This window comes from Podarcis erhardii, assembly GCF_964252035.2.
Source record: "Podarcis erhardii genome assembly, chromosome: 15".
Lineage (NCBI taxonomy): Eukaryota > Metazoa > Chordata > Lepidosauria > Squamata > Lacertidae > Podarcis > Podarcis erhardii.
The window spans coordinates 44,336,037-44,362,325 of record NC_138505.1 but is presented as its reverse complement, the minus strand read 5'-3'; the positions used below and the strand labels follow the sequence as shown (position 1 = coordinate 44,362,325).

At 47.5% G+C, this 26,289-nt stretch overlaps 1 protein-coding gene across 2 annotated transcripts in view; it reads left to right on the top strand.

The window, feature by feature from the left end:
* The window catches only part of MYO18B (myosin XVIIIB), a 275,393-nt gene that overhangs the window by 17,177 nt on the left and 231,927 nt on the right, over positions 1 to 26,289 (top strand). Inside the window, exons 3-10 of one of the 2 annotated variants that reach the window (XM_081842590.1) lie at positions 9,851 to 9,977; positions 10,773 to 10,922; positions 12,990 to 13,742; positions 14,237 to 14,303; positions 15,197 to 15,309; positions 16,053 to 16,229; positions 25,451 to 25,649; positions 25,931 to 26,073. In XM_081842590.1, the coding sequence (XP_081698716.1) occupies positions 9,939 to 9,977; positions 10,773 to 10,922; positions 12,990 to 13,742; positions 14,237 to 14,303; positions 15,197 to 15,309; positions 16,053 to 16,229; positions 25,451 to 25,649; positions 25,931 to 26,073 (1,641 nt within the window). In that variant the 5' untranslated portion in view covers positions 9,851 to 9,938. The remainder of the gene's footprint in view (positions 1 to 9,850; positions 9,978 to 10,772; positions 10,923 to 12,989; positions 13,743 to 14,236; positions 14,304 to 15,196; positions 15,310 to 16,052; positions 16,230 to 25,450; positions 25,650 to 25,930; positions 26,074 to 26,289) is intronic. The other variant, XM_081842591.1, reaches the window with a different exon arrangement.

The window sequence follows — 26,289 nt, the reverse complement described above, 5'->3', positions numbered from 1 at the left end:
AAGCACCATAAAGTTCCCCCATCACTTTGATTGTGTGATGTGCACTTATTACTTCTGAATATCTGGAATACGGATGGCTCCTGCTTCCAGGATTCGCCAATACAATTTTAGGAGTTCAAGGTGGAAGCTACACACATATAAAAAATGCTGTGAAAATGCTTTAAAAAAAAAATTCAAATACATTGAATTTGGGATAGCTCACTGTTGCCATCTAGGGTCACATTTATATTTTGCACTACACAACACATTTAAAAAGTTTTATTTGCAGCTGTATAGCTGAGTCCCCAGACACCTGTAAAAGTTCTAAACAGTTCCATAAAGTTTTTTAAAGTGCTATTACTTATGATTAGTCTCAGGGGACTGTCATCGTAACAGGGGAGAGGGGTGGGGAATACAGAAAGCCTCTGACGCTGCTGAGGAGCAGCTCCTTGTCCAGTAGTGGGGAAAGGGGGTAGCCAGGCGAAGGGAGGGCTTGAAGATGCGACTGAGAGCCCAAGCCCTCACCTAGCCCGGCTGGCCAGGAAACAGACATGCCGCTTCCGTCGCCCAGCTTGTGCAGAGGGGTGAAATGTACAGAGGGGAGGCGGAGATTTTGGGTGTCTAAGTTCTTATGTTGGGGGGGGGGAATCGGAAGGGGCCACTCCCGGAATCTGCAAGTGACTAAGACGGACATGAACTTTGGGGTTCTGCACTGTAAATAGTTTGCACCAATAAAACCTGTAAAAGACAGGTCAGAGTCCTGCCTGGTTACTCGCGAGCAACCACCACCAGCACCTGACAAGTAGCAACGTTACATATACAGTGATTCCAACTTTTCAGAACTAAGAAGAATTAGTCCCTTTTACAATATTTCTAAGCAAAAGTTCATCCCGTTATGATACAGGAAAACAGGTGTTTTTTTGGGGGGGGGAGGAGGAAGTAAAAAAGTTACAACCCTAGTCCTGACTCTTCATTGGATGTCCAACAATTCTACTGTTAGGAGAGATGGAGAAAATGTTTTCTCTATCTGCTTTCTCCATTTCATGCATAATTGTGGGATGTAAAAATGCAGTCAAGTACAACATTCCTACAGTGGACATTTTAGGGGATGTTTTGTCCCACTCAGGAGAAGACTTCCTATTTCCTCCTGAGCTGGGACAGACTTGAAGAGGGTGAGGTTTATTGTACTAGCATGGAGGAGCCCACGGCCTCCATGTTCAGATCAGTTTGTCTTCTCCATTTTGTATGTTGCTGTGTGTTTGGAGAAGTGACTGCTTAGTCGTAGTCACTTGGGACTAACTTCTTTGTGGAATAGTTCTAGTTGTTATGTAACCTAATTTTGCCTTCAGGGATATGTCTGTGAACCTGAATGAATCTGAGTAAACTACTTTTATATTAGCATTAATCAGATTCTTGTGTTTATTCCTTTTTAGAAGGGATTTTACCAGGAAGGAATCTTTAATAGTAAGACTCAGATGAGTCAGCAACAAGCTGATTGCTGCGTAATTTAAAAAGGGGGATGTTTGGAACTCTGCTAGAATATGGAACTTGCTAGCGCAAGTTAGGAAGGATATCATTAAATAATATATCCTCTCCTGCCTCCCTAATCATCCCCACAATAATTTTATAAGCTTCTATCCTGTTGTCTCTTACTTGCCTTTTCTCTAAATTTGAAAGTCCCAAACACTGCTGTCAGGGAACTGCCATCGGAGCCAGAGGGAGAGGGAGGGCTCCAGAGGGATTCTGGAGAGCGTACCAGGAGGGAGAGAAGCAGCCCATCTTCTGGGGAAGGAAATCAGCGTAACACCAGTGGAGAAGGGGGGCAGATGGGGGAATTGGTGAGGTGGCTCCATGACTCCTCGCCGGAGACCAGCGGGGAGAGCACGGGTCCTCCGCTGCCCACACCCTCCCTGTGCAGAAGGCTTCCGCGCAGGGAGAGTAGGCGGAAACTAGGCGTCAAAGAGCTTCTTTGCTGGAAGAAGTTCAAGAAATGCCCACTGACGGATTCTGCCAGCGATTGAGACAGCCACGGGTGAGTGGCTGTCCAGACAGAAAGGGTTCACCCAGGTAACTCAGCCAAGCGTGGCACCGATTTTAGCATGAGCAACCCCTAGAACCATTACAGCAATCCGTCAGTCACTGACGTTGCTTGTGCGCAGCCCCGGAGAGGCAGCACGATGAGCCAAACAGGGACAGCCGGAGAGACAGAGCAACCAGCTGCGGTGCGGAGTCTGGTCGAGAGGAACCGAGACTTGGAGCAGCATGTAGCTATCCTGACGGCGCAGCTGGATGAAATACGGGCTCAGGATGCACAGGTCAGACCCACCCCAATCGCAAGGAAAGTACCGGGGCTGGTACACAAGTTTGGTGGGAAGCCCCAAGACTACAATGCTTTCCGAACGGAAGTACAGTACGCGTTGGAACTGCAGAAAGATGACTTTGCTGATGATGGGGAGAGGGTGGCTTACATTGTGTAGCATCTGCAGGATGGGGCATGCAAATGGATCAGGCCCCTAATGGCGACGCAAAATGATGCCTTGAAGGACCTTAAGAAATTCTTCCAGGCGATGGGTGCGATGTACTCCAGCGAGGTAGAGCAAAGTGTGACTCAGCAGGAACTGATGGGGTGCAAGCAGTGGAGCCAGTCCGTCAGAGACTACTGGTCGCGTTTTGCAATGTTAGTCCACTGGCTAGGGTGGGATCTGGACTCTGAACCGATACAAATGTTGTTTGAGGAGGGTCTGTCCCCTGCAGTGAAGGATGAGTTGTCCTGCGTACCCTGACCACGGTCGCTGGATGAGCTTACAAAGGCTGTGCTGGCGATCGGCGTACGCCAGGAAGCGCGGGCTCAGGAGAAGCGGGAAACATGAGGGGAACGTTTCCATGACTACCACATTCCTGAGATACCGAGGCAGCCTTCCCAGGCGGCGGAGCCAATGGAAATTGATGGCACGCGCGCGAGGCTTCAAACTCCAGTGAAGGTCGTAAAAGGGAGGGAAAGGAGTGGAAAACTACCAAGAAGTGTTTCCTCTGTCAACGATCAGGACATTTTGCTAAGGTCTGCCCTCAAAGAAAAGCCTGGCAAGGGATGGTGGGGGCTGCTGGCTGCAACGAGAAGGAGGAGGAAGGGCAGGCGCAGGGAAACGACAACGCCTGTGTGCTGGTCCCGGGGGGAAGGTTACCGTTGGCGTAGTCAAAGTCCGGTCCTGGGTCAATAGCCTGGAAACAGTTCCAAAGGAGCGGGACGAGGTCCGAAGCAGGAAGCCGGGCAGGGATAGGAACACTGGAGGAACAGGACTGGATGCTGGCCGAAACAGCTCTTCATCGACGTTGCTCCCGCAACCTGGGACCGGGCTGACTGGCCTTTATCTTCTCTGAGGCCAGGGGCGGTCCCGGCCCCCAGGAGACCCACCTCTCCTGGCCTTAAGGCGAGCACTCCTGGAAGAAACCAGTTCCCTTCGCCTCTCTGCCCTGAGCCTCTGCAGTTCAGGAGAGGCTGAAGGGTTACTGGGCCCAGGGGGAGACTCACTTGCAGGCACTGAGTCCTCAATCATCTCTGGAGCCAGAGTGGAATCACCTGGTGCCTGCTCCTGAGGATCCGGCACAGGTGCAGGCGCTTCAGAATCAAGGCCCTGCCCCAGTTCAGCCGGCCCTTGAGGCGGGGACTCCTGTGCAGGCTGGGATTCCTCTGGTTCAGCCTCTGAATCAGAATCCCAGGCCATCACAGCCTGGCGGCCAACCAGCAGGGGCAGCAGCCAGGCCAGCAACCAATAGAAGTGCCCCAGCCTGACCCCCCCAAGGCAGCCATAGCCATAGAAGTGGTGCTAGAACTCCCAAATGGGCACCCCATCAAGGTTAAGGGACTGCTGGTTTCGGGCAGCTCGTGTAATTTCTTCAGCAGAGACTTCGCTCTGGAGCACCAACTCCACCTGTTGCCTCTAGATTTTCCCTTGCAAGTGACCACCATCGATGGCAGGGAACTGCTGGGGGGAGAAGTGACACACCAGACCCCGTCAATGCGAATGAGGGTTTCCAGGCACACGGAGACCATTGCCTTTCACGTGGCCACACTGGCAGGACCCCCAATAATACTGGGGATGAGCTGGCTGGCACTGCATGATCCGGTAGTGTCATGGCATCAGCAGTCAGTCACCTTTGGGTCAGCTTACTGCATAGGACACTGTCTGGGAGGGAAGAACCCAAGAATGACGGTGGCCAGGGTGGCTGGGCTGGCCGTGGAACAAAGGGGGGAGGTGCCACCACAATATGCTGACCTGAAGGAGGTCTTCAGCGAGAAGGAGGCAGATAGACTACCCCCCACAGGCCCTTTGACTGCCAAATCAACTTACTCCCAGGGGCTCAGTTGCCAGTGGGTAAGCTGTATGCCATGTCCGACCGGGAGATGCAGCAATTGCGGTAGTTTATTGACAAGAACCTGAAGAGGGGCTTCATAAGGGAATCAAAGGCGGTGGGGGGCAGTCCGGTGTTCTTTGTGGACAAAAAAGACACTAATCAGCCCAGACTTGTAGTGGATTACCGGGCCTTGAACCTGGTGTTAGAACCCGTGACCTTCCCAATGCCCAGGATTGACGACATTTTAACACGAGTGAGGCAGGGGAACATTTTTACCAAACTGGACCTCAGGGGAGCATACAATTTGATTAGGATAAGGGAGGGGGACGAATGGAAAACTACCATGTTCACCCCGTGGGGGCTTTTGAGTACTTAGTCATGCCATTTGGATTACAATCGGGGTCTGCCTGCTTTCAAGGATTCATGCACCACGTGTTGTGGCCCCTGCTGTACAAGAATTGCGTAGCCTTTTCGGATGATGTCTTAATCTATTTGGACAATGAGAAGCAACACGTCAGAGACGTCAGGGAAGTGCTACAGAGACTGCAGAAGCATCAGTTGTGGGTCAAGCTGGAAAAATGCCAATTTCACGCCAGAGAGGTAGAGTTCCTGGGGTACAAGTTGTCAGACAAGGGCCTAGCTATGGACCCAGGCAAGGTGAAGGCAGTGCTGGAATGGAAAGCCCCCCAAATCCGGAAGGATGTGCAGAGGTTCTTAGGGTTCAGCAACTTCTACAGGAAGTTCATAAAGAACTTCGCTCACTTGACAGCGCCCATCACAGATTGTCTCAGTAGCAAAAAGAAGTTCACGTGGACAGAAAGTGCCCAGCAATCCTTTGAAAGACTTAAGAAGGCGTTCGCTTCAGAAGAGCAGCTCCTGCACGTCGATCTGGAGAAACCCATGAAACTGGAGACGGACGCGTCCGACCGAGCCGTTGAAGCGGTCCTTTTGCAGCCAAGCAGGACTGGAGGCCGTGTGCCTTTTTCTCAAGGAAGCTGAGCAAGTTGGAGCAAAACTATACAGTGTATGACCGAGAACTGCTTGCGATCTATGCGGCTTTTCGGCAGTGGAGACATCTGTTGATAGGGGCGTGGCACAAGATCCAGGTTTGTACTGACCACAAGAACTTGGAATACTGGCGGACCGCACGAGTGCTCAACCAGAGACAGATTCGATGGGCCCAGGAGTTCTCCAAGTTTTCCTTCGAGATCAGATACGTACCGGGAGAGGAAAACGTAAGAGCAGATGCTCTCTCCCGAAACCGGAGTACATGGAAGGAGAGGGACCACCGGAGGTCCGAAACATGTTTCCTGAGGACCGATGGGTGTGTGGGGGAGCGTTGGTTGGGAAACGGGAACTGGCAGGGCTTACTAGAGACGACGCGTTCACTCAAGCGAAAATCAGGGAACTCCGGGACGGAAGGGAAGACCATGGAGGGTTTGAGGAAAAGGAAGGGCTACTGTACTATAAGGGGGCACTGTATGTACCGGGGGAGATCTTGAGGGGGAAGGTACTTAAACAACTCCATGACAACCCAACAGCTGGGCACTTTGGACAGCACAAGACCATGCTGCTCGTCACCAGGCAGTTCTGGTGGCCAAAGGTGAGGGAAGATGTACAGGAATATGTACGGGGGTGCTACCGATGCCAGAGGACAAAGGGGGAGAGGGCTGCCCCCGCAGGGTTACTGGAACCCTTACCTACACCGGGAAGGCCCTGGGAGGTGGTGTCCATTGATTTTATGACAGATTTGCCCAAGTCAAGGGGGAAGACAGCAGTCATGGCAGTAGTCGATCTACTGACAAAAATGTGCCATTTCATAGCTTGCTCACATGCGGTGACGGCAGAGGAGACAGCCAGGTTGTTTGTGGATCACATTTTCAGGATGCATGGGGCTCCCTCGAGAGTAATCTCGGATCGCGGGAAACAATTTACTTCCAGGTTCTGGAGGAAGCTCATGAGCTTGCTGCAGGTCGAGGTGGGCTTCTCGATGGCGAGGCACCCAGAAACCAATGGACAAGCAGAAAGAGCAAACGGTATAGTCCAGCAATACCTACACTGCTACGTCAACGAGAGACAGAACGATTGGGTAGAGAAACTAGCGTTGGCTGAATTTGTGTACAATAACGCTGAACATGTGTCCACAGGAATGAGCCCGTTCATGGCCAATTATGGGTGTCACCCCAGGGCCTTCCCGGGGAGGGGGGAGGAAGGATGGAGTGTACCCACGGCTGAGCAGTTTGTAGAAGAAATGGAGGCCTTGCACCAGCAACTCAAGATGAACTTGGAGCGGGCCAAGGAAGTTTACAAGAGGCAGGCGGACAAGCACCGTCGGGAGGGGGAGGCCATATGGGTGGGAGACCAGGTGTGGTTATCAACCCAAGGGTTACCCCTAAAGGAAGGGTGCAAGAAGTTGCAGCCGAGGCGGCTGGGGCCTTTTGAGGTAACACAGCAGGTGAACCCAGTGGCATTCAAACTCAAGTTGCCTGACGGCATGAAGATACATCCAGTGTTCCATAGGTCCCTACTTTCACCGTACAGGGAGGGGCGGGAATTTCCGGGGCAGGAGGGAGGAGTCACCGCCCACCTGCTGGTAGAGGAGAGGGAACACCGCAACCAAGCCACGGAAATACTCAATTCAAAGTGGCGAGGTCGCCAGGTGGAGTACTTGGTAGCTTGGGAGGGAGAACCCAGGTCAGAAAACACGTGGGTCCCCACTGAATCAATCAATGACAGCTATCTGGTGGAAGAATTCCACAGTTTGTTCCCGGATAAGCCAAAACCACTAGCAAGATTCTGGGAGGAAGAATTTGGAACCACAGACGACAAAGGGGACTTTGTGGGTTTTCCTGCCTCCAAAGAGGAGGGAGGGGAGTTGTCAGAGGGAGAAGAATCAGACTGGGAGGTCCCCCCCCTGCAGGAAGAGATCTGAGCGGGTGGGAAGACGGTTTTGAATCCTCAGAGGATGGTGACAGCTCCTTCAAGGGATTCGCCGCATCGTCGGGTGAGGGAAGAGATGAGGTTGAATCAGAAAATTGCGCCGGGGGTGGAGGGGGTCCTGGGGAGGAGGTGGATGTCAGGGTACTGCCATCGGAGCCAGAGGGAGAGGGAGGGCTCCAGAGGGATTCCGGAGAGCGTACCAGGAGGGAGAGAAGCAGCCCATCTTCTGGGGAAGGAAATCAGCGTAACACTAGTGGAGAAGGGGGGCAGATGGGGGAATCAGCGAGGTGGCTTCATGACTCCTCGCCGGAGACCAGCGGGGAGAGCATGGATCCTCCGCTGCCCACACCCTCCCGCGCAGGGAGAGTAGGCGGAGACTAGGCGTCAAAGAGCTTCTTTGCTGGAAGAAGTTCAAGAAACGCCCACTGACGGATTCTGCCAGCAATTGAGACAGCCACGGGTGAGTGGCTGTCCGGACAGAAAGGGTTGACCCAGGTAACTCAGCCAAGCGTGGCGCCGATTTTAGCACGAGCAACCCCTAGAACCATTACAACTGCAAACTTTCCTCATATGAGAGTTGCCCCATCTCCTTTATAATTTTTTGTGTGTAAAAAATGGAAAAAGGGAGGGAAGCTCTATTTTGCAAAAAGTTTACAATGGAAACTTAGAGCTGACTCTTCCCCATCCTTTATTATTTACGGAGTGAACTGAATAATGCTAAGAGGACTTGGAATTTAATTTAATTGGAAGTATAATTGCTTATTTATCTTCAGTTGGACAGAAGAATAAAAGGAGTCTGCCAAGGAACTGATAAGGTTCATTACTGAGTCATCTGCAGTTTTATTTCCATCCATGAAAATCTGTTTTTTAAAAGTACATGTTGCCAGTGTGAGGGCCCTGATCCAGACTAGAACCCCAGCGAGAGGGACTCTTTACCCATCTCCCTATAGTTATAATTTGCCTGTCTTGCTTTGGGGTCTGGAAGCTGGGAATGGGTAAGACAGGAGAGCGCTGTCAGTGTCCTTCTTTCAAAAACAAGGTACCGTATTTTTCTGTGTATAACATGCACCCGTGTATAAGATACAGCCACCAATCACCCACCCAATCGCCGCTGCAGCAGTCAATCGCTAGCAGGCCTTGCTGCAGCCACGACTTGCCATGTACAAACTCATGCCCGCAGCTAACACTAGTCGCTCGTACCCCCTCTGCACTATCTGTGTATAAGATGTGCCCCCATTTTTTAGATTTTTCTATAATAAAAAAACATTTTCTTATACATGGAAAACTACGGTATTTATTTGTATTTATAGCAAATGAAACATTTTTTTCATTATAAGGTTTGACACACATTATCGTGGCAGAGAGTCTTCACTATAATAATAAAATAGCATTGATATAATAAAGGGGATGCATCTTACCTGTTCAGAGCTTAGCATTTCCTATGTTCAAGTATAATGCAAACTAGGTTTACACTGTTTTCAGTATAACCTTCTCAATGTTTTTATATTGAGTTTTGGTATTCTAGTGTTCAGTGAATTTATATCAACATTCCATTGTGTCTGCAAATGGGTGGGGACAGGATAGCTCAGGCTGGCGTTCGCTGCCTTGCAAGAGGCTGTTTTGCCCTGACAGGTGGCGTATAACCTTATTAACTAAATAAATGTCTGTATAGTCCTGGTTCCATTCCAAATCACAGCCTTCACCAGCTGCTGCTTTCCATGATATCCAGGTTCTTCATTTGGTAATGGGATGAATGTCTCAGCTGAGCTGCATTAAAAAATTACCTGTCTTAAGAATAAGAGAGGAGAGTGCTACTGCTAGTTTTTGTCTTGTGCATGTGTTCTCTTAATAGTCAAAGCTAATGAGTATAGATTAAAGGTTTTGCATTGAAAACACAGAGATCAACTTTGTTGCAGTGGTGAAGTGAAGACAAAGAAGGGTTGGGTTGCCTGCTTGGCTTATTTTCGTTCCCTCTTGGGGTGCAAGCTGCACCCTGTTTCATCACATAGATATGTAAAAGTCTTTTATTTTTTCAGTAAAAACATATTTATTTGCCCAGGCCCGCTACCTGATCTCACACACACACACACACACACACACACACACACACTTTTTGCCCTGAGCTTTCCCCATGAAAACCTGTTCTTTAAAGCTGAATCGGAACAAACATCAATTCAGGTTTGCTCTGACAGAGCTTTAAAGAGTGGGGTTTTGTGGGGAAAGCTCTGGAGCAAAAAACAAAAAGGGTGCTCAGACTGTGAGCTTTAAATCCTGAATTATGCCTGGAAAAAGCAAATGAAAAGTAAGTGTGGTCATGCTGTTTTTATAATGACTGCATAGTATTATTTTGTTTGGTTTTATATTTTACTCTGTGCTGTATTGTGACTCACATTGTACCTGGGGCCATGGTAGGATGTAAAAACTGAACAATTCAGGTTCTACCCAGAGTCTCTCACCTCACCCAAGAGAAAACAACAACCCTGTAGAGTGAATGAAATGGTTGTGTTTGCAGATGTCTGAAAAGTCTTTCTCTCTCTTTTTCTTCCTTGCACTATGTGTGTTTCTGGTCCTGAGGCAGGCCAGTGTCCTCATCTCCATAAAGCATCAATCCTTGTGTCTCATCTTTTGAAGCACCTTAACCTCTGAGCCACCCTCACCACATCAGCATGGCCATCTCATCACGTCTGGCTCTGTGGGAACAAAAGGAAAGTGCCATTCCCCTACCACACTGTTAGCCCTTCTGCATGCAGAGAGATTGGAGCCTATGCCATGAGGGAGGAGCTTTGCCCTTTCCTTGAAATCCAGGCCTTTACAAACCCAACGAAAGCTCTGCAAATGTCTCCTGGTTCCCTGTTGCTGTGGCTAACCCATGCCCAATACTAAATAGCTTATCACCAGCACAATTTAATTTAATTTTAGATTTTTGCTTTCCATATAGAATTCTGCTGCTTTTGGTTTCTTCTTCCGGGCTTCTCTGCTTAGAAGTCTCCTCCTGTATTTGCCGGGAGGCTGATTCTAACCCTCCCTGCCTCCCCAGAATTGAAGGCAATTTGAAAAGGAGATGTGCCCAGTCATCCCACATTACCTTTGGTCTAATGGGCTGGCAGGTCCTTGCATTGCTTTAAAATTTGCAACCTGTGTGCATGGGAGGAAAGAAATGGTTATGTGTGCAGCATGGAAAAGTATCCTTTTCACCATCCTTTTCCCTCTTGAACCCAATTGCCCACCTGCTGCCAAAGTTGCTTTACAGGGTTTGCATGTGCCAATTTCACCCCTGCGCTGCCACAGCTTGGTTTCCTTTGAGCATCTTTTCTGTCCTTGTAGCTCCTCTTAGGAAATCTTCAGTGAGAGCAGATTTTATTTCCCTTTTCAAAATCCTGGCAGAGAAGCAGCAGATGGGTGTAATTGGCTAGTGTGGTCTGTGGCCCTTGTGGCAGAGGGTTCTGTGGAATGCCTTTGCCAGCGCTGTACAATAACTCCATTTTTGCTTGTGTATACAGATTAGGGAAGAAGACCGCAGCCCCCCACCCACCTCGCCACCCCCACTTTTCTCGGTCATCCCCGGAGGCTTCATCAAGCAACTTGTGCGGGAAACAGAAAAGGAGTCCAAAGAAGCAAAATTAAAAGAGAAATTAATTTCCAAAGAAGATGTGAGTAAGAAAACAACACTGAGAATTCAAACATTCAGCTGCAGTCTCTGCACTGCTGAATCCTTTGGCCTGTCCATATTTATGCATTAGTTAGGTGATAATCTACTTTCCCCCCAAGGCAAATGGATAAATGGTAAATGAAAACAATTGAATAGATTTGGACAATTATTCCAAACCCAACACTTGAGAAGTAATACAGAAGTAATTGCTGTCTGAAATGTAAAGGTATTGGCACCTAAGGACAAAAATCAAAAGATATTGGGCCAATATTTTTATTATGCAGCCAACAGAAATGTCACAAAATGGTGTATAAGCTTTTGAGTCCCCCAAAAACTTCACCAGACTAGAAAGAAAAAAGGAAAAGGAAAAGAAAGACTGGCATCTCACACCACCCCTGGGCTGACTGCACTGGCTACCATTTAGTTTCCAATTCAAAGTGCTAGTTTGACCTATAAAGCCTTAAATGGCTCTCCTGGCACCTTTGTTAAATATCTTTAGGTGTCAGGCGAAAACATTCCCCTTTTTCCAGGCCTTTGGCTGATTAAACAATCTATGACCTTTTAAACTGTGTGTGGGGTGTGTGTGTGTGTGTGTGTGTGATTGTTTGTTATTATGGTATAAATGTTTCTGTTTTTATATTGTAAACTGCCCTGTGATCCTTGAGTGAAGGACAGTATAGAAATATTATTAATATTAGTAGTAATATCATCATCATCAAAGTCTGAGGGAGAGAAAAGTGCTTGAATAGCAGCCTTTTCTTTCTCTTCCTTTCCCTCCCCATTTTGCATTTTTGCCATCTAACCTGATGAAGAGTTCTGGGGAACTGCAAAGTTTGCACACTATTTTTTTTACATTTTCATTGTCTAATAAAGGTATTGCCTTAATATGAAATATATTCAGTTTTGCTATTGAATTAGATTTTGGTGCAATAGAGGAAATAATTACAGTAGAGTAGTGCTGACATCACATCACCTTGCATTAATTTTTAGGGGAATTAATGTCAATGGCTAAAATGTATATCCTACCCCCCCAGTCCAAATAGCTACTCTGGGTAGCTCACAGTGATAAAATCATAACCACCATATCAAATGATAAGTCAGCCAGTCACTACAGTTACACTGGTTTGATGTTGAAACATCTATCAAGCAGAGAGGCAAGCAGGATCATGCCCTAAAAGCCCTTTACAAGAGGGAAGCTTTTGCCAGACTTTGAGAAGGTCAGAAGGCATGCCTTGGTTTAGCCCCTGCCAATTCATGTCTTACTTTCCACTGAAACTCACAAATAAGATGTACACAAACTTTTAAAGGAGATGGCCTCCAGGTCCCTTCACACACCACCATTTTGGATGTGCATCTAAAAATGTAGAGAGAACACAATGGACATGAATTCTCAGCAGTGAACAGTGATTGGCTTCAGTGGCCTGTTAGGTGCCCACATTGGTTGGCAAATCCAGGTCTTCCCTGTGTAATGTGTGCAAATTAAATACTTAATTTCTGGCAGGAGGACCCAGCTGAGTCCAAATACCAGGCTGATAATTATACAGTATACTGGAAAAATTCAGAGAGTGCTTCTTCGACAGACTGGTCCAATAAAATATGGGAATAGCACTTGTGGAAAAATTGGCACAAAATTTGAAGCATAAAGACTCTTTTGTAACTGTTTGGTATAGCTTTATACCAAACAGTATAGACACACAGTAACAAAATGAAACTAGACGGCTCCCCTCAAGTTATAAAATGTCTTGGTTGGCAGAAACTGAATATTGCTTTCTGTACAAATGGTTGTCTGTGATAGGAACTCACAGTATGATGCAATCTGGATGTTATTTTGGATGTATACCATCTTCTGGACTGGTATGGAATATTTTATTATTATGTGTGCATGATGTTGTAATATGTTTAAAGGCAACAAACCCTACCAGACACAAATACCTTTGAAAGGCCCTTGAGATGACTATGTCTCAACTGATGATGCTGCACTCTAGGAAACACCCCTCTGCTTTGTTTGGAAATGGGCATGACTGACTCCTCTGGTGCTAATGTCCTTGAGTGTGTGTTTGTTTCCCAGCCTCCAGGAAAGCAGGTTGACGGGCCCGTGCAGCAGTTTGTAATCAGGGACACCAACATTTTGGAAGTGGGAGAGGACATGGCCAACAAGGGACAGCTGCTGCAAGGACGATTGAATGGTGAGAAGCATGGAGTGGAAGGTGAGTCTGAGATTCCAGAAAGGAAGCCTTTGCCTTTCAAGAGAACTGCCCAGAGGGGCCACACCCAGCAACCAGTACTGCCTGTGCCTGAATTAGCACCGGCCACTCCAAAATCAGCACCAGCAGTTCCAACACTGGGCGAGGAGGTCCACTTGGATGCATCTCAGCCTCCTAAAGTTCCTGCAGCTCCAGATCAAATCAAAAGCAACAGTGCTAAGGATCTACCTGGGTCTGGAACAGAACATGAAAAGAAGGGCCATTTACTCTGGAACAAACACTTTGAAAGCCCAGGAAAGGAGAATTGGAAAATGAGGACCAAGGAAGAGGCTGTGAGCAAGCCAGGAAATAAGGCAAAATTTACAGGGAAGGGGAAAGAGCTTGGAGAAAATAAAGAAAAGGCCACAGACAGTGGGAAGCAGCCAGGAGAACCCAAAGAGAGGCATGTAGAATTGAAGGTGGAACAGGGAGAAATGGAAGAGGAACTGTCTCGGAAGGGAGGAAAAAGAAAGCAAGAATCTCCGGTAGCAGAAATGAAGGAGAAACCAGAGGAAATTAAGGAAGTGTTGGCAGGAGAAAACAAAGAAGAACTTGGAGAAAGCACAGATTCGGACAAGGTGAGGTTGATGCTGAATTCAGTGTTATGGGCCCACTTCCTAGGGTTTCAGCTGTATATCCCTTTGCTGGGGAAGGGCTTCATCCTGCACCCTTGGTGGTTTTACCTAGTGCAGAGCACTCTGCATGTGTCCTGGACAAGGCCTCCCAAAGATTCCTAACTTCTCCTTGCATGGCTATTTTTTCTTCCCTGGAATTTGGAGTTCTGTCTCAGCTATGCTGGTTTTCAAAGTGGAACCTCTGCAGTAGAAATCCCGCTTGTTTCCTCTCCTTGGTTCATTCATTCCCTCACTGAGTGAAGATTCTTTCACTGAATGTCAAATCTTCAGCCATCTCAAATCTGAGATTGCTTTGAACATTTGGACCAAATCAGGAAGGAATAACTTTGACTGTGGGAGATCCCTGACAGATGAATGAATTTGGATGAAAAGCAAAAATGATCCACAACTATGATGCACAATTATTCCCCTTCCTCACTCTTCCTTCCTTCACCCAGGTGTACCATGATGTCTGGTATGAAACAGAGAAAGTTTGGCTGTTACAAAAAGATGGATTCACTCTTGGTAAGGTGGCCATGGTTTTCTCCAGCCTTTACACTTTGTAGCTACGAGGGTGTGAGAATGTCAAGGTGGGAAGCTGCTCTTTGTTGTTGGTGCATGTGCTCCAGATCACAATAGTGCACATGATCATGTGTGTGAATAGGGGTGCATTACAGCAGAGGCTTCTCCTTCAATTAAAGGGATAGTGGTGGCAGAAAAGGTGTGACCAAGGAGGAACAGGAAAGAATGGCTACAGAAATGGTCCCACTGGGTGCAGACTGTGTAGAGTTGCGTGAGATTATCCACGACCTGAGGATGGCAGGAGGGGAGAGTTTAGGAGCATGGGAAGCTGCTTTATACCAAGTCAGACCCTTGGTCCATCTAGCTCAGTATTCTGTACAGTGACCAGCAATGACTCTCCAGGGTTTCAGGCATGAGCCTCTCCCAGCCCTCCCTGGATATGCCATTGGGAATTGAACTCAGGAACTTCTGCATGCAATGAAAGGCAGATGCTCTACCACTGGGCCTTGGGAGCCCCTGTGTTGAGAGACTGCCTTATACACAGCTGGTCAAACAGCTGGTCTATCTGGGTCTACACCAGCTTTCTGCAACCTGCTGTCTTCCAGAGAGCTTGAACTCCCATCAGCCCCAGCCAGCATCAGTGTGCTGGTTGGAGTTGATGGAGTTGGTGAAGGCTGGCCTTTGCTGGCTGGCAGCAGTGGCTCTCCCAGGTCAGGCAGGAGCATTTCCAGCCCAACCTGAAGACTCTGGGAACTGAACCTGAGGACTTTCTGTCTACAAGAAAGGCCCTTGGACTGCCACTGATCTGTGGCCAAGCCAAAGAGGAGAGAACAAAGAGCCTTCAAGTATTTGAAGAGTCATTTCCCTCTCACTACTCCATCACCCCCCTTTGGCAGCTACTGAACTGAAGCCAGATGAGGGCACTCCTGAGCTGCCTCCAGGGATAGTCCGAGTCCGAGTGGAAGCTGATGGCTCGATCATGGAGGTGGATGAAGAAAAGGTCCAGAGAGTGAGTTGTTGTGCCTCTCCCTTCCTCAAGCTTCCAGCAGAGCCCATCCCTACTTGGTCTAGTTCTGAGGCACCTGCAGCGAACCATCCCTACTTGGTCTAGTTCTGAGGCACCTTCCTTGCCTACTTCAGATACATGGGCTGCCTCTGGACTGGGGAGGCTTTCTCCTCAGGAGTCCCCTTGCTTTCCTCACAGTCCCTGACTTTCAGGGCTAGCCCTGCTATGAAGCAGGGTAAGGTGATGGGGAGGTGCTGGGTGCCTCCAAGCAGTCTTCTTCCTAAACATGCCCTTAGGTGTGTGGTGGAGGACGCTATCCTGTTGCCCATTGTGATAGGGCAGTTTGAGGGCACATTCCACCATGCAAATGATGAGCAGAGGTTGTTTGCCTCCCTCCCTCCCACCCACCCACCCTTGCCAGCTGTTTTGAATGAAGCCCAGGCAGTCTGTAGGAGAGGGGGAGGTGGTCTGAAAGAATACAGGCAGAGGAGCAGGCCGGTTCTGCCACAAAGAAAGAAGAGCATAAGAAGATTCTGCTGGCCCTTCTAGACCAGCTTCCTGTTCTCACAGTGGCCAACCAGATGCCCCAATGAGAAGCCCTCAAGCAGAATCTGAGCACAAGAATCCTCTCCCCTCCTAAAATTGTGGGGGTGGGGGAGGGAGTGGGAGCAAACTCACATGAACAGCAATTTCACCATGGTTGGCAGGCAGCGTTGTGTTGAGCTCTTATAACACTCATCCCCCAGACCAATCCTTCAAAATTTGACTACGCCGAAGACTTGGCCTCCCTAGTCAGCCTGAATGAGTCAAGCGTCATCCACACTCTGTGCCGCCGGTACCAGTCTCAGCTGCTTTACACCCACAGTGGTCCTGATCTGATCGCCATCGAACCATCATCTTCTGCTTCCACTTGTTCAATAAAGGTACGGGGTTGAGTCTGGGGTGGCATCGCTTAACAAGGACCTCTCTACCCAGTTAGGATAATTGCCTGGCAGAGGAGACCTGCCCTTTCCTGTGGCAACCAGTGATGTAATGACACTCAGAAGTGCAGAGACCCTTCATGGCGGTCATAGCCATGCCCCCTTCTAAGATTACACAATAGTCTTATAATTACACAATCATAAAAATAATTAGAGATGCATTGCAACAATGCATTGCCTTTCAGCTAGCTCTGCTATTTTCCAGACATGCACATGGGCAAATCATTTGGAATGCTCCATTATCTTCTTTCAGAGTGACTTAAATTGCATTTTCTTCAAGTTCCATTGTATGTTACAGAACTTTCACACCATTCTCGTGAAAACGTTTTCTGTGTTCTAAACACTTAGCTTTTGAGCACATGGAACAACTCCTTCTCGGTGTTCTTCTGTTGCACCTTCTCCTTGGAGCCCATCCTCAGTGGTTGACTCATCACTCTGAGCAGCACAGAGGGTGAGAAGACTTTGTCTCTATGGACAAAAAGCTCCCCTTCCATGTTGATTGGGTGGCTCTAGGGTGCTGGAGAAAGGAACCCTGATGCAGAAATAAAAGCAAGTCTTTGATCCCCTATGACCCCAGACCCCTGTACTACTGGTGGTAAATAAAACCAAGGGCTTGTGGCACCTTAAATGACAACTTTATTCTTACTCTGTGCACCTTTATGGCACCATAAGTGACTTTTTCGTGGCTTTTGCTGCTACAGCCACAACGTTCCTCCCTGCATCTCCAGATGCTTTTATGAGGAGGGCTGTCTGAGATGCTTGGCGGAGGATGTTCTTGCACTGCTTAGCACTGGGGTGAGGAAACCTTTATCAGCCTGTGGACTGCATTTCTTCAGGAGCCACCTGCCAGGGGCTGTATGCCGCTGATGAGCAGGAGCAGTGGATGTGACTTCTACACGCAGGTGACGAGGAGAGGTCAACACAAATAATTGCATAGCCTACCCTGGGCAACTGCCATACAGCAGAAAATAAGTCTTAAAAGCTAGATAATATTGGTGCAAAAGTTGGAGGCTACTTCCAATTTCTGCCAAGCTGTGACAAGATTCCAGAGGGTTGTAGACCCTCACCCAGGGCCCGTGTCCCAGTGAGAATCAAGGTGTGGCAGAGACTGTTGTGCCTTTAGAAATGTGGATTAATTGCACATATTTACACCTTTAATCTACATTGAAGGAGTACAGCATGGTCATCTCAAGAGGGGCTTGTTCCCCACAACAGGGCAACACTGGAGTCAAAGCAATCTCTCCCAGGCAGCTTTCAGCCAGCCAGCCAAGATCATTCTGGCTTTTCTCAGCCATCCCAAAGGCTGTGATCTTCCAAATCACCAGTCTCTATTCAAACCTCAGGGCAACACTGAAGGACAGTTCTCTTGCATTCCCAATGGCCCGCAAAGACCAGGCCATTGTTTCTTCAGGGCCCTAGCCTGGTGAGGTCATTTTGCTTCGATATTCCTCTGCACCTTGTATCTTCCAAATAATCAAAATCCTAACATTTATTAATTTCCAGGGTTTGGTGGGGAAACCTCTCCCCCAAACCTATAACACCATCTGGGCAGCAACACAACCAGTGGTCATCAGGTGGTGTGAAGAACGACCAGGAAGATTGATTTCAATCTGGACTAGTGAGGCCCTCCTTATCTAGAGATTTAGGATCACTTTGCATGGATAGGTACTGTAAAGAGTGCCTACTTACCTGTTGCCTACACTCTCTGTTGTGAAATTTAGGTGGGGATTAGGGGAGTGCAAAGCCCCTGTAAGAACTTCTAAGTTTTTGTTAAAGTTCTTTCAGTACAGAAACATGCTTCCCCTTCATCTGCAATCTGCCATTTTTTGGGTGGGGGGAATCAAAGGAAGGGCAAAGGTATTTGAAGTATTGCTGTACAACTGCACTCCCTCTTAATCCACTTAGACTGAGTATGCACCAGATTTTCTACCCTTATCACCTTAAAGCACATTCTTTGCCTCAAAGAATTCTGGGCACTGCAGTTTACCCCCCCCCCCAAGAATCATAGAATCATAGAATCATAGAGTTGGAAGAGACCACAAGGGCCATCGAGTCCAACCCCCTGCCAAGCAGGAAACACCATCAGAGCACTCCTGACATATGGTTGTCAAGCCTCTGCCTAAAGACCTCCAAAGAAGGAGACTCCACCACACTCCTTGGCAGCAAATTCCACTGTCAAACAGCTCTTACTGTCAGGAAGTTCTTCCTAATGTTTAGGTGGAATCTTCTTTCTTGTAGTTTGGAACCATTGCTCTGTGTCCGCTTCTCTGGAGCAGCAGAAAACAACCTTTCTCCCTCCTCTATGTGACATCCTTTTATATATTTGAAAATGGCTATCATATCACCCCTTAACCTCCTCTTCTCCAGGCTAAACATGCCCAGCTCCCTTAGCCGTTCCTCATAAGGCATCGTTTCCAGCCCTTTGACCATTTTGGTTGCCCTCCTCTGGACACGTTCCAGTTTGTCAGTGTCCTTCTTGAACTGTGGTGCCCAGAACTGGACACAGTACTCCAGGTGAGGTCTGACCAGAGCAGAATACAGTGGCACTATTACTTCCCTTGATCTAGATGCTATACTCCTATTGATGCAGCCCAGAATTGCATTGGCTTTTTTAGCTGCCGCGTCACACTGTTGGCTCATGTCAAGTTTGTGGTCAACCAAGACTCCTAGATCCTTTTCACATGTACTGCTCTCAAGCCAGGTGTCACCCATCTTGTATTTGTACCTCTCATTTTTTTTGCCCAAGTGCAATACTTTACATTTCTCCCTATTAAAATTCATCTTGTTTGTTTTGGCCCAGTTCTCTAATCTGTCAAGGTCGTTTTGAAGTGTGATCCTGTCCTCTGGGGTGTTAGCCACCCCTCCCAGTTTGGTGTCATCTGCAAATTTGATCAGGATGCCCTTGAGTCCATCATCCAAGTCGTTGATAAAGATGTTGAATAAGACAGAACCCTGTGGCACCCCACTAGTCATTCTTCTCCAGGATGAAGAGGAACCATTGATGAGCACCCTTTGGGTTCGGTCAGTCAGCCAGTTACAAATCCACTGAGTGGTAGCATAGTCAAGACCGCATTTTACCAGCTTCTTTACAAGAATATCATGGGGCACCTTGTCAAATGCCTTGCTGAAATCAAGGTAGGCTACATCCACTGCGTTCCCTTCATCTACCAGGCTTGTAATTCTGTCAAAAAACGAGATCAGGTTAGTCTGACATGACTTATTTTTCAGAAATCCATGCTGACTATTGGTGATCACAGCATTCCTTTCTAGGTGCTCACAGACTGTTTGCTTAATGATCTGCTCCAGAATCTTCCCTGGTATTGATGTCAGACTGAAAATAGGGACAACATTTGCCCTCCTCCAGTCTGCCGGGACTTCGCCTGTTCTCCAGGAATTCTCGAAGATGACTGCCAGTGGTTCTGAGATCACATCTGCCAGTTCTTTTAATACTCTTGGATGCAGCTCATCTGGCCCTGGAGACTTGAATACATCTAAACTAGCCAAGTATTCTTGTACTATCTCCTTAGTTATTCTGGGCTGTGTTTCCTCTGCTGAATCATTTGCTCCAAATTCTTCAGGTCGGGCATTGTTTTCTTTATCGGAGAAGACTGAGGCAAAGAAGGCATTGAGGAGTTCAGCCCTTTCTGTGTCCCCTGTTTGCATTACACCATCTTCTCCTCTGAGTGACCCCACTGTTTCTTTGTTCTTCCTTTTGCTACGAACATACCCATAAAAGCCTTTTTTGTTGCTTTTAACCTCTCTAGCAAGCCTGAGTTCATTCTGTGCTTTAGCTTTTCTGACTTTGTGTCTACACGTGCTGGCTATTTGTTTGAATTCCTCTTTGGTGGTTTCCCCCCTTTTCCATTTTTTGTACACATCCTTTTTTAATCTTAACTCAGTTAAAAGTTCTTTAGATAGCCACCCTGGCTTCTTTAGGCACCTTCCATCTTTCCGTCTCATTGGTATTGCCTGAAGTTGTGCTTTTACTATCTCCCTCTTAACAAACTCCCAGCCATCATGAACTCCCTTTCCTTTTAATATTACTGTCCATGGGATCTCACCCAGCACTTCCCTAAGTTTTATGAAGTCGGCTTTCTTAAAGTCAAGAAATTGAGTCCTAGTATGCTTGGCTGCTCCTTTCCGCTGTATAGTAAACTTCAGAAGAGCATGATCACTCGCGCCTAATGATCCTTCCACTTCTACCCCACTAACCAGGTCATCAACATTGGTTAGGACCAGATCTAAAATGGCTGTTCCTCTTGTTGCTTCTCCCACTTTCTGGACAATGAAGTTGTCTGCAAGGCCAGTGAGGAATCTGTTTGACCTTATGCTCTTGACTGAGTTTGACATCCAGCAAATATCCGGGTAATTGAAGTCCCCCATTACTACTATCTCCCTTCCTTTTGCATGCTTGGCCATCTGTTCCAGGAAGGCATCATCTATGTCCTCCGTTTGGCTTGGGGATCTATAGTAAACTCCCACAATGAGGTCCCTGTTATTCTTTTCTCCCTTAATTTTGACCCAAATGCTCTCACTTTGGCTTTGAGGTTCTAAATCTTGGATCTCTTCACAGGTATACACATCCCTGACATATAACGCCACTCCTCCTCCTTTCTTGTCTGGTCTGTTTCTCTGGAATAGATTGTAACCCTCCATTATTACATTCCAGTCGTGGGACTTATCCCACCAGGTTTCAGTGATGCCTTTTATGTCATATTTAGTTTGCTGTACCAAGAGCTCAAGCTCATCTTGTTTATTACCCATGCTTTGCGCATTAGTGTACAGACATTGAAGTCCATTAATCATTCCCCCGTGTCTCTTATTTAAGGATTTTTTCCTCCCACCACTAGGTCTGCGTGCTGTTTCCTCCATTTGGTCTATGACATTTGGATGATCATCTTCATCAATTGATAGACTCCTACCTTCAGGAGCACTGTCTTCCTCCCCCACATTAGTCAGTTTAAAGCCCTCCTGATGAGGTTTCTGAGATTTTTGGCAAAAACATTCCTCCCAACCGTTGTGAGGTGCAGCCCATCTCTTGCCAGAAGTCCATCTTCAAGAAACTGCAGTCCGTGATCTAAGAATCCAAACCGTTCCTGTTTACACCATTTGCGAAGCCAGCTGTTCACTTCCACTATTTTTCGCTCTCTCCCTGGGCCACGTCGTTCAACTGGGAGGACAGATGAGATGACAATTTGTGCATTTAATTGATTCAATTTCCTGCCCAGAGCCTCATAGTCTCTTTTGATCTTCTGGAGGCTATTGCGTGCGGTGTCATTGGTTCCCACATGAACCAAGAGGAAGGGGTATTTGTCAGTGGGTTTTATGATTCCTTGCAGTCGTTCAGTTACATCTTGGATCTTAGCCCCGGGGAGACAGCACACTTCCCGAGACATCTTGTCAGGCCCACAGATCACTGCTTCTGTTCCCCTCAGTAGGGAATCCCCTATCACCACTACACGCATCCTCTTAGGTTTGGTCGGGGTTCTTCCGTGATCTGTCCGTTCCAAGGTCGCCTGCACATTCCCTGAGGACTGACTTTGTTGCTCGTCTTCATATACCTGATCGACTGTAACGAGGGAGAGATCCTCAAATGGAGTCTGCTCTTCGTCTTCCATTCTAGGGGAGAGGACCTCAAAGCGATTGTATATTTCTAAACAATCAGAGCGAACCCTGGGCCTCCTACTTCTTTGCGTCACGTTTCTCCATATATCTGGCTCCTGTGTTGGTGAACTAGCCTCCTTCTCAGGGGAGTCCCCTGTCTCCTCCTTGGTGGAGACGGTGTGCTCTGTTGCTTCCAAGAAGAGCTCCAGCTCTCTAATTCTTTGGAGCGTAGCTACACGTTCCTCCAGTTGCTGGACTTTGTCTTTTAAGAGGGCAATCAACATGCAATTGCTGCAGGTAAAGCTGCCTGCAACCTTTGGCAAGATGGCAAACATTGTGCAGGAACCGCAGGCGACTGCAGCTGTTCCCTCACTCTCCATCTTAAGAACGTGTCGTTGGGGCTGGCTGCAGTGGTCCTCCATCATAAGAAGCGTGCAGACAGGACAAGTAACTCTCCCCCAAAAAACCTTAGGTCTCCCCCAACAAATGTTTGAGACTAGCTCCCCTAAATCTAAAGATAGATTAGATTGCGCGTGCCGCTAGGCGCGCGCCGCTGCCCTACAAGCTCTGATAAGCTCCTCCCACAGCTAATCACCTACCTCAACAGAGACCCTGCCCCCTCTGACCTTTGCACAGGGAGAGCAACTAATCAGCCACAAGAAACACACACAGGAGAAAAGCCTTTTTGCTCCTTCTTCAGCCGCTGCCCTACAAGCTCAAAAGAGAGACAATTGCCAGCAGCCCTCAATAAACAACAGTCCCGAAGAATTCCTGGAGGGGTGGAATGTGCTTCAAATGTGCTTTAGAAGTGTATGCAGCTTTAGGCCACATCCATACTAGGCATTTTTTTTTGCAGTTATCATACTAACGTCATTTCCAGGGACAGTCCTGAAATTACAAAAGCCATCCCAGCTTCTGATTTGATCCTGGAATGGCCCTGTTTCCCTTGCCAGTGCCACCACTGCTGAGCTTGGGGAGGAGGATGTGCTGCCTCAGTGACCACTGCAAGGGAGCACCCCATTGCCTCTCTCTGCTTCTTCATGGTCACCGCTTCCTGCCTCCTCCCTTGGCTGCTGGATAGCAGGCAAAGTGGAGGAGAAGCCACAGATGCCAAGGCCCAGCCCTGATGTGCTGACTCTGAGGAGCAGGGAGAGGGCAGGGTGGGAAGAAAGCGGGAGTGGAGAGCAAAAAGTCCTTTTTTAAAAAATGCTTTGTGCTTCTGTGTCTAATCTTGGCCCTTTCTAAGATTTCTTTATTAGTGTGTGCTTTTCTTTTTGTAAATCTACCAAATAAAATAAAATAAATAAATTAAGTGGTTCTCTCAGGATGGTAGAGGGGGTGTGCTGTGTCCCACTGGTATAGTGGTGGCGGCACTTGCTCTTCTTCTGATAGGAAATGCTCTGTGGGGGGGGGGCAGAATGGGGGGTTGAGGATGGTTAGTTAGGAGTGAGGGAGAAATGTCCCTATTTTCATCTAGGAGGGTATGGAATATATTGTACACATTTCATATCACTTGCAAACAACTCCTGCTCCAGCACCTTATCTGTAAAGCTACAGTGAAATGTTTTACCATTGTTCATTTATAATTTATGGTGTTGCCAAGGATCAGGGCCCAAATAAGATTACTTCAAGGAATGACTCTGCATCTGGAGCCACCACTTGGCCCTTCCTGGTCTAGTTGACTCCCTGCTCTGAAGGACAAGGACGAGAGCATGCAAGAATTTCAGTTCTTGCCCATGGGACCTGGACTGCCAGCTGGGCACTTGCATCTCCTGCTGCTACTTCCTCTGCCACCACCCACTGACCAGACATGCTCAGCACTCTGGCTGCAACCGCGGTATTTTGGGGCGTGGCCCCTGAGAGGGCCACTGTTCCCGCCATAGGGAGGAGCCATCTCTGCTGGCTCACCTGCCTGTCCGTGCGCTTCTGCTTGGCTGCTGCATGCCAAGCCACACGGAGGGAAAGAGCAAGCAAGCGGAGGAAGGAGCAGTGGTGGCGGGCACAGGTGGGGTGGGAGAAGTATTGAGGGGGCCGGACTCCGAGAGGAAAATTATGGGGGGGGATAGGAAAGGTACCCCAGCCCCCTAGAGTTGGTGCCTATGATTACAGATGGCCATCCAATCTCTGCTTAAAAGCCTCCAATGAAGCAAGAGTCCACAACCTCTTGAGAGAGATTATTTCACTGTTGAACTGCTCTTACTGTCAGATCGTTCTTCCTGATGTTTAGTTGGAATCTTCTTCCAACTCCTTCCAAAGTTGAATCCATTGGTTACCAAACCCTTGAGCTTCTTTGTTGTCCTCCTCTGCACATATTCTAGCTTCTCAACATCCTTCTTAAATTGTTTTTTTTATTAAAGATATTTATTTTGATTTTATATAATAAAACAAATATTACAATCAAACAAAACAGAAAAGAAATACAATAAAAAGCAACATAATCCAACAGAGCTAAAAAAAACACAGTAAAGAACATATGACAGAAAAAATAAAAAAGAACAGAAAATAAAGAAAATTAGTTTTTGGATTCTTATCTTTATAACCCTCTTTCCTGACTTCCTCACGTCTCCCTTTCCTGCATTCCCCTTTACACAATCAAATTCAGCAGCTCCTTACCCTCTTTCAAATCTTAATCAATATTATACATTTCAACCTATTTATGTCTTCGATTTTCCCTTTCTGTTTAAATCCATTTTTACATGTTCTTTATAACTTAATCCCTTGTTACTCTGGCCTTTACACCCTTTTCTTTTAAAACATTTTGCATTTTTCTTTTTACCATGTCACTAATGCCATATTATCTTTATATAACATCCTTCTTAAATTGAGGTGCCCAGAACTGGACACAGTATTCCAAGTGTGGTCTCACCAAGGCAGACTAGAGCAGTACTGTTGCTTCCCTTGACCTGGACACTATATTTTTGTGGATGCAGCCTACAATGGAATTAGCTTCTTCTTCTTTTTGGGCTGCTGCATCGCACTGTTGACTCATGTTAAGTTCCTTTTCATATTTATTGCTAGTAAGCCAGGTGACCCCATCTTATATTTATGCATCTGGTTCTTCCTGCCTAAGTCAGAACCTTACATTTGTTCCTGTTGAAATTCATTTTATTAGTTTGGGGCCAGTTTTCCAATCTGTCTTCTACAGCATTAGCTTCCCCTCTCAAATTTGATGAACATCTCCTCAATTCCTTTGTCCATAAAGGAATTCTAAAGACATTAAACAACAAAGGGCCCAGGACAGAATACTGTGGCATCTTACATGTAACATTTTTCCAGGATAATGAGGAACCATTAATGGGCTCTCTTTAGGTTCAGTCAGTCAACCAGCTACAGATGCACCTATCAGTTACCTCATTCAGCCCACATTTTACCAGCTTCCTTGCAATAATTTCATAGGAAACCTTGTCAAAAACCTTACAAATCAAGAGACATTATGTCCACAGCATTCCCATGGTGTACCAAGCTTGTAAAAGAAATGAGTTTTGTCAGGCATGACTTGTTCTGTGCTGGGTCTTTTCTAAGTTCTCACAGGCATACTGCTTCTGTTCACCTTTTCCCAGGCATTCAAGGGCAAGCGGGATGGACTGTCCCCACACATTTTTTCCGTGGCACAGAGGGCCTACTGGCGCATGCTTATGCAACGGCAGGATCAGACCATCATGCCCTTGGGCAGGAACAATTCTGGCAAGACCACCTGCTGCCAGAACACCCTGGAATACCTAGTGGCCACTGTGGGGAGCATGGACAACCGAGTCACAGGTAAGCCTTTGCTTGAGGCAGCAGGTGATGTGCTAGGGAGGCCGGGGCCTCCATGTGCAGGACATCTTTCTCTGGGCCTCCATCATCCCTGACCACTGGCCTTGCAGACAAAGCTGCTTGGTCCAGCATCGCCTGGAGGGCACAAGGTTTCTAAGAAAGGCACGCACAGGGCATGGTGGGTGTTTCCTTGGGGGAAATTGCATGATGGTCTGCAGGCTGGAGGTGGGAGGGATGAGATGAAATTGTTTAGAAAACAGACAGTGAGTGCTTGATTTTTGCAGTGGAGAAAATCCAGGCCATGTTCAGGGTGCTGAGAGCCTTTGGGACAGTGACGACCAGCCACAACAAAGCCTCCACCCGCTTCTCCATGGTCATGGCACTGGATTTCAGCGCCACTGGCCACATCACAGCTGCTCATCTCCAGGTAATGCTTCTGTTGCCTCCCTTGGAAGTGGTGTCTCTCTCTCTATGTGTGTTGACAAGATGGGGACACCAATGGCAGAAGGAAGCTGAGGAGTGGAAGGTTTGTGATCTTCTCCTTTGGTCTCTGTCGGCTTCCTGAACTCTAGAGTAGACCAAGGAAAGCTTGAAAGTCAATTGCACCACCACCATTGAGTGGCATCCTCTGAGTGGTGGCAAG